This window comes from Jatropha curcas, chromosome 8 (genome assembly GCF_041381405.1).
Source record: "Jatropha curcas cultivar XTBG-Jc1 chromosome 8, XTBG_Jcur_1.0, whole genome shotgun sequence".
NCBI classification, from domain to species: domain Eukaryota; kingdom Viridiplantae; phylum Streptophyta; class Magnoliopsida; order Malpighiales; family Euphorbiaceae; genus Jatropha; species Jatropha curcas.
This window is the reverse complement of record NC_143158.1, coordinates 1,096,050-1,103,605: the sequence shown is the minus strand read 5'-3', so window position 1 is coordinate 1,103,605 and position 7,556 is coordinate 1,096,050. Positions and strand designations below refer to the sequence as shown.

At 34.4% G+C, this 7,556-nt stretch overlaps 2 protein-coding genes and 1 long non-coding RNA gene across 5 annotated transcripts in view; 2 read left to right on the top strand and 1 right to left on the bottom strand.

Moving 5' to 3' along the window:
- The window catches only part of LOC105637642 (phospholipase D alpha 1), a 6,338-nt gene extending 3,594 nt beyond the window's left edge, over positions 1 to 2,744 (top strand). Inside the window, exons 5-8 of one of the 3 annotated variants that reach the window (XM_089725168.1) lie at positions 1 to 495; positions 575 to 753; positions 977 to 1,099; positions 2,397 to 2,744. The exon at positions 1 to 495 is cut by the window's left edge and continues 1 nt beyond it. In XM_089725168.1, the coding sequence (XP_089581294.1) occupies positions 1 to 81 (81 nt within the window). In that variant the 3' untranslated portion in view covers positions 82 to 495; positions 575 to 753; positions 977 to 1,099; positions 2,397 to 2,744. Of the gene's footprint in view, positions 496 to 516; positions 754 to 976; positions 1,100 to 2,396 lie in introns of those variants that run through there. The other 2 variants (XR_016322192.1, XR_016322193.1) reach the window with 2 other exon arrangements.
- An 812-nt stretch (positions 2,745 to 3,556) lies between these two features.
- LOC105650591 (phospholipase D alpha 1-like) lies at positions 3,557 to 7,410 on the top strand. Its single transcript, XM_089725164.1, has 4 exons — positions 3,557 to 3,860; positions 4,705 to 4,776; positions 4,873 to 6,727; positions 6,850 to 7,410. The coding sequence occupies exons 1-4, from the start codon at positions 3,771 to 3,773 to the stop codon at positions 7,281 to 7,283; spliced, it is 2,451 nt and encodes an 816-aa protein (XP_089581290.1). The 5' UTR covers positions 3,557 to 3,770; the 3' UTR covers positions 7,284 to 7,410.
- LOC149493961 (uncharacterized) lies at positions 6,758 to 7,287 on the bottom strand. The gene is made up of 2 exons (XR_016322194.1): positions 7,149 to 7,287; positions 6,758 to 7,050 (listed from the first exon to the last, which is right to left on the bottom strand). It is a non-coding gene; the product is annotated as an uncharacterized LOC149493961 (long non-coding RNA).
- Positions 7,411 to 7,556: the final 146 nt, after the last annotated feature.

The following is a 7,556-nucleotide window of genomic DNA, read 5'->3' as shown; positions in this document are numbered from 1 at the left end:
GGATTTGAGCATTTCCCTGACACCAAAGCTCGCATTCTTGGCAACATATCTGAATTCCTTCCTCCAATTCTCACCACCTAGCTTCAGCAACACATTGTATGATAATTAACCATTACCAAATGCAAGAACAATTATTGAATTTAATCATTGTCACACTTTACCAAATACATTAATAATAGTAATAATAATTCTTTGTATTATTGTTTTATTGTGGGTCTCACTATCGCTCTTATGGGTTAGGTTGCAAATATTTCTTTTTTATTTTTTTGGAAAAGGAATTTCATTTACTTGTATTGGACTAAATCAGCCGTTACCCAGAAGCATTCATGTTTTGTTTAGCAACAACTTTTCATAAATTATATCAAGAAATGGATGAACGGAAGTGAATCTTGGAAATAATCTTAACCGTAGATATGACCAACGATCTGTATTTAACATTGGGCCCCATGATGTCCCTCAGTTAACCAGAACAGGTAGTCGTGAAGTACGAAACAGGTGTGCCAAAAATTCGGATTATTTAACTTATACAGATAAACACTATATTATATACCAATTACCGACTTTTTCTGGGCAGCAAATAAATTTGTTTGAGAAACAACTGCACAACAAAGAGACTGACTTTACTGTAAAAACTTAAAAGGGAGGCACACAGGAAGGAAGATCTCTTTGGTTGAATCAGTACAGTAGCCAAAGAGCAAATTTTTCAAAGGAAGGAGAGAAGAACCCATAATCTCCAACCATGCCATTTTTGAGGTCTCACCTAATTTTCCTTTTTTTTTTTAACAAAAAAAAGAAAATTTTTCTGAGGAAACAACAACAACTTCTATTTCTTGTATTTGCTAGTTTTTTTGTTTTTTTTTAGTTCTGTGTCATTCTTTTCTCTGATTGTCAGCAGAAGATTTCAATGGAAAGGTTTTTAACTGAAAAAGTTTGTTTATTTAATGGATTTGATTGGGTTGTTTTGATTACTGTGCAGGATTGTTAGGTCACTCCTCCCCAAAATTAGGGTTTCATTATCAACATCTCTTGCGTGGCGCTTGTAAATGCATATTTGTAGATTTACTCCTTCCTGGATCTGTCATTTTATTGCATGCATGGGGTAAGCTTTTCGGTTTCTTGAACTATATATCATTAATGAATTCTGTTTGGTTCTGGAGAAATTTTTTTTTATTAATTATGCCTTTATCACAAAAGATCAAACGCCTATAAAAATTTATCTTGTAATATTGTCCTTTAGCTCTCCGGATCACTAAAACAGAAGGATGATCAATACTGTAGTCTAAGTTTACTTTTACACTTGGTTTAGAATCTTTTATGTTTTTGTGTTGCTTATTCTGTAAGCGAGATTGAGTGGAGTGAACAGAGAAACATGCTCTGCTTTTTATTCTGTATTTGTCATTCTTTCCTTCAGGTGATGGTCAATCCGATATGCCATAGATTGGGCTATTATTCTTTAGCATAGGATTTTGTTGGTATCATGTATTCTTGGTGTTGTTTCTCTACCCAAACAGAGGGATGCTTTAAGAAGAATCCCTGCTGTTCATTTGTATTGTTTTCTGGTGCTTGTTTCCGGTCTGCTATGTTCGTCACCATGGAATCACTTCAGAACAAATGCAAGACCCTTTTCAGTGTACGGAAATTTTGTCCATTTCTTGTCTTTTTAAGTATGTGCCAAGAGAGGATGGCTGTTCTTTTCTTTTCTTTTCTTTTTTTGCTGAATACACGCATTGTTTAGCAGTAGTGTTGTTTCCTGGCTTCAATTGAACTTTGTTTCAGCTAAGCTAATTTGGAGCAACTATGATACAAATATCATACATGCACACTGAGGCAGCTAATCTATGAAATTTTAGCTTTCTTTGGGTCAAAAATGATATATTGAACAATTTGGTTCCAGTCTTCGTAGACCTAGTAGATAATAACTTTTAATTTGATGATGAAATTTATATCCTTGCGATGATTTTGATCATGCTAAGCTCTGTTTGTTTTAATGGATATTGGCATTGGAGATATTTTAATGAAATATTTTTTTGGCTTGCTTAGTAGACTATCATACTTTGTAATTTTCTTTTTGGGCCAAAGAATGTGATGTGATTGCCGTTGGGATTTTTTTTCACTTAACAACATGCTGCAAGACTAGAATTAGTTTTCTAGTTTGCCACTTTCTCTTTTCTTGATATTTTTCTCCTTTTTTTCTGGTGGAGGACCCACCAGGACGTATAGCTTAACAAACGAAACTGTGTTTCAATATGAGAATGCTTGATTTTATTCTTCTAGCACACTTTTTTTAATTTGTGGAACCTTTTCAGTCTTCAATCAAGCTGCTATAGCTGAAATGAGGTTTAATTTGTTGATCACTGGTGGTAATCATGTTTATGGTGAAACCTGATTTGTAACAGAGCAGAGGTTGTTTTGGATGCTGTGCTAAACCTTCTACAATTAACGCGGTTGATCAATCATCAAAGGGACTGAGAATTAAAGACGAAAGAGCAAAGCAACACAGCATACCCGACGATTTTTGGAGTTCCATAAGAATAAATACATAGAAGAAAGTCTCTCTTTCAGTTGGAAGTTGATTGACTTGAAAAAAACCATTGATGAACAAATACATATGTTTTTTGTTTGGAGAAGAAGACTAAGTCCTCTATTTCGTCTTTTAAATTAATTAATTTGTTGGACTGTCTGAAGCTTTTGGATTTATTAATGAATGTCAACCTTCTGGTTATGCATATTTATAAGGAGACTAATTTAGTGGTGCTTAATTTTTTTTTTTTTTAGAAAATATAAATTCAGGTCAGATGTGGTTCTGCTTCTTTGCCTCATTAATCTGCACAAATTATAACCATGATCCCCTTCTTGATATGTCCTTTTCATCTTCGGTGTCACCTTAAGCCCATTAGAATTTTTTCTCCATTTCGTACATGATATGCTGGGCCCAACTTGCTTCGAAAACTTCTTTTTGTAGTGTCTTGAATCAGAAGCCCAATTCAATCTTTAGTGGATATTATGAAGCCCATTTAGTCGGAGTTATTAATAGAAGATTCAGGGCCTAAAGAGGAATATATCTTCGATTCAAACCTTAATTATCAAGAAAAACTTAACTCTATACCGAAAGGTGAGATGAAATAACAGAGATTCTTTCTCCTTTAACCAAAAGTCTTATGTTTAAGCTCTATGTATAGAGTCCGAGATTCCTTCTCCTTTAACCAAAAGTCTTAAGTTTAAGCTCTATGTATAGAGTCCTTTAAACAATCGGGAGGATGATTAAATTAAAAAAAATAATTCAAATTAGTCAAGCCAGTGCACCTACCCGATATGAATTCAAATTGTGGATTTCAGAGACCGGAGAGTTCCATAAAGAATATTCCATTGAAATTCATAACAAAACTATAAAGTGGAATTACATTACAATGGCTTGACACTTGAAATCCAAGGAAGCAAAGGCGGGAATTGATTCTAACTTGAACCCTATTGAGAAATATATCTCTTCCTTCATCTTCAAAATGCATGATATTCTATTTTTCTCTCTCCATATCTATAAATAATGATAAAAACTTATCTTGAATCTCTTAACAGTACACCAGATTTCTCCACAAGGTTTGTCATCGCCATCTCCAAGTATTGAATCTTACTACTGCAACTCTTTTACTTATTTCTTGAATTAGGGTTGGTGCTATATGCTAGCGAACCTTTCTTCTTGTGGATGTTGCAATTCTTACAGGCATATTTTTACCCCTTTCTGCTCCGGTGATTAATTACAAAGATTGAAAAGAATGCCACGTTTGCTTCATGGGACTCTTTTTGTGACAGTATTTGAGATTGATATAATTCAAAATGGCTGTGGATTCAATTTGTTCAGTGAGGTAAGTGCATGCGTTCTTTTTCTTTTTTTCTTTCTTTTTTTTTTCAAGAATTGAAAAATTACAAGATATATAATTTTCTTTATATTTCCATCTTGGTTCTTTTTGAGATGTAGAAAAATGAATGAGACTGTGAGACTAATCGAGATTTCAAGAATGAAATGTCACTTGATTATATGAATTGAAAAAAAAAAAATTATAAGAATCCCAAAATGCTAGATCACACGATAACAAAAGATTTTTCTTGTTGGCCTTTAATTCTGATTAGAAGTTAGTGGGTGAATAGGTGTTGCTTCCTAATAATTTTTTATCCTCTATCCTTTTTTCTTTATCTTTAGTCTAGAACAGAATATCACAATTTGAGAAATTAAATTATTGGCAATTTTTTTTATTCATCTTCTCTCTAATCACTAATACGAGAAGTAGAAGGTCTTCGGTTCGAATTTTCTCAGCCATAAAAATTTTCATTGGTTTTATCTTTATTACTTGGCCATAAATCATAAATATTATTGCAATTCATCGTGCCTCCTAATGAAATAAAAAAATAATAATTTTGTTTTTGCTTAGTTGCTTGTGATGTTTTGCTGGATCTTGTGCCGTCGAGATCCACTGCTTGTTAGTCTAAGGAAGAAAATGGGCCCATCGAGGCCCACGTTTTAGCGATGGCTTTAAGCTCAGGATAGAAAGACAAGGCATAAAGCAGCAGCAACAATAATAATAATAATAATAATAATAATAATATTTTCAAGCTATCGTCCGATTCCAAATTGCAATTTAATGTAATTATAGATTTTTTCAATCCCTTAACCCGTTTTACTTTTGTGTTTTATTTCCTTAAAATTTGGAGGGTATTGGACAGCAAAATTGTGGAAAAAGATTTCTATCCAAAATGAAAAGAATGGTGCTTTGTAGACCTGAGGTAATCCTTTCTTCTTTTCTTGCACTGAAAAATATCTCTCATAAACAATTTTTTTCTTCTTCCAATGTGACAATTATCATTAAATTTGTTTTCCAGATAGTTTGTTCTAAACTGTATGCAACAGTTGATCTTGACAAGGCAAGAGTTGGAAGAACAAGAATGATAACAAATCAACCTTATAACCCCCAATGGTTCGAGTCTTTCCACATATACTGTGCCCATCTGATCTCAAATGTAATATTCACAGTGAAAGATGATCAACTTGCTGGGGCAACATTAATTGGCAGAGCTTATATCCCAGTTGAAGATGTCATCAAAGGGTATATAATAGACCGATGGGTCGAGATATTGGATGAACTACACAATCCCATTGGCTCCAAGATTCACGTCAAGCTGCAATATTTTAGTGCCACACAAGACACTAATTGGTCTCAAGGAATAAAAAATCCGCGATACGATGGAGTTCCTTACACATTCTTTAATCAAAGACATGGTTGTCGTGTTACTTTATATCAGGATGCTCATGTTCCTAACAGTTTCATTCCCAGAATTCTCTTAGGAGGAAAAAGCTACGAAGCTCATCGATGCTGGGAAGAAATTTTTGATGCTATTAGTAATGCTAAGCATTTGATTTACATAACTGGTTGGTCTGTGAATACTGAAATAACTCTGGTAAGAGATCCTTATAGGCCTAAACCAGGAGGAGAGGTCAAACTTGGAGAGTTACTGAAGAAAAAAGCTGATGAAGGTGTTACAGTTCTTGTGTTAGTTTGGAAAGATAGAACTTCTGTTAAGCACCTAAAAAAGGATGGTCTGATGGCAACCCATGGTCAAGAAACTAAGATCTATTTCAAGAACACAAAAGTGCATTGCGTTTTGCGCCCTCGAAATCCTGATGATGGAAGAAGCAAAGTTCAAGGATTTGCAATCTCTACTATGTTTACTCACCATCAGAAAACAGTTGTTGTTGACTGTGAAATGCCTGACGACACATCGAATAAAAGAAGAATTGTCAGTTTTATTGGAGGCATTGATTTATGTGATGGAAGATATGATACACAAGATCATCCTCTATTCAAGACTTTGAACTCAATCCATCATGATGACTTTCATCAACGAAACTTTGAAGGCGCATCGATCAATAAAGGCGGTCCAAGAGAGCCTTGGCATGATATTCATTGTAAGCTAGAAGGGCCCGTAGCTTGGGATGTTCTTTACAATTTTGAACAGAGGTGGAAAAAGCAAGTTGGAGAAAAGTTTCTGATTCCACAATATGAACTTGAAGCAAACATAATTCGGCTATTGCCTGTGTTGCAATCTGCAGACACAGAGACATGGAATGTTCAATTATTTCGTTCCATTGATGGTGGTGCTGTTGTTGGCTTTCCTGAAAGGCCTGAAGATGCAGCTGCAGTTGGCCTTGTAAGTGGAAAAGACAACATCATTGATAGAAGCATTCAAGATGCTTATATAAATGCAATTCGGCGGGCAAAGAATTTTATCTACATAGAAAATCAGTATTTCATTGGAAGCTCATTTGATTGGAAATCAAAAGATATAAGAGATGAGGACATCAATGCCTTGCATCTTATTCCGAAAGAGCTATCATTAAAAATAGTTAGTAAAATAGATGCAGGAGAAAGGTTTACAGTTTACATTGTGATTCCAATGTGGCCTGAAGGTATTCCTGAGAGTGATTCAGTTCAAGCAATTCTAGATTGGCAAAGAAGAACAATGGAGATGATGTATTATGATATTACTGAAGCACTTAAAAGGAATGGAATTAAAGCAAATCCTAGAGAATATTTATCATTTTTTTGCCTAGGTAACAGAGAGACAAAGAAGATTGGAGAATATGCACCTCCAGAAACACCAGAACCTGATTCTGATTATAGTAGAGCTCAACAGGCTCGTCGCTTCATGATCTATGTTCATGCCAAAATGATGATCGGTGAGTGATCAACTCATATTTACATAATCATAACATAATCATTTCAAATTTAGTTTAATTATATTGAATTCCATAAAACTGAGTAAAATTAACATTTTCTTTCATACCAAATATGAAAATAGTTGATGATGAGTACATAATCATCGGATCAGCCAACATCAACCAGAGGTCAATGGATGGTGCAAGAGACTCAGAGATCGCAATGGGAGCATTTCAACCTCATCATCTAGCAACAGCACAGCCAGCAAGGGGTCAAATATATGGATTTAGATTGGCATTATGGTATGAGCACCTTGGACTCTTAGAACCCTCTTTTCAATATCCTGAAAGTGAAGAATGTATTCAACTAGTGAATAAGATTGCTGATGAACTTTGGGAAAGTTATTCAAGTGAAGTTTTTGATCAAGATCTTATAGGTCACCTTCTTCGTTATCCCATTGAAATCACCAACAATGGTACTGTTACAACTCTGCCAGGATTTGAGCATTTCCCTGACACCAAGGCTCGCATTCTTGGCAACATATCTGAATTCCTTCCTCCAATTCTCACCACCTAGCTTCAGCAACACATTGTATGATAATTAACCATTACCAAATGCAAGAACAATTATTGAATTTAATCATTGTCACACTTTACCAAATACATTAATAATAGTAATAATAATTCTTTGTATTATTGTTTTATTGTGGGTCTCACTATCGCTCTTATGGGTTAGGTTGCAAATATTTCTTTTTTATTTTTTTGGAAAAGGAATTTCATTTACTTGTATTGGACTAAATCAGCCGTTACCCAGAAGCATTCATGTTTTGTTTAGCAACAACTTTTCATA

Coding starts and splice junctions, on each gene's coding strand:
- LOC105650591 (XM_089725164.1), top strand. CDS start 3,771: ATGCCACGTTTGCTTCATGGGACTCTTTTTGTGACAGTATTTGAGATT. Junction 3,861..4,704: donor GATTCAATTTGTTCAGTGAG/GTAAGTGCATGC, acceptor TAAAATTTGGAG/GGTATTGGACAGCAAAATTG. Junction 6,728..6,849: donor TCATGCCAAAATGATGATCG/GTGAGTGATCAA, acceptor ATATGAAAATAG/TTGATGATGAGTACATAATC.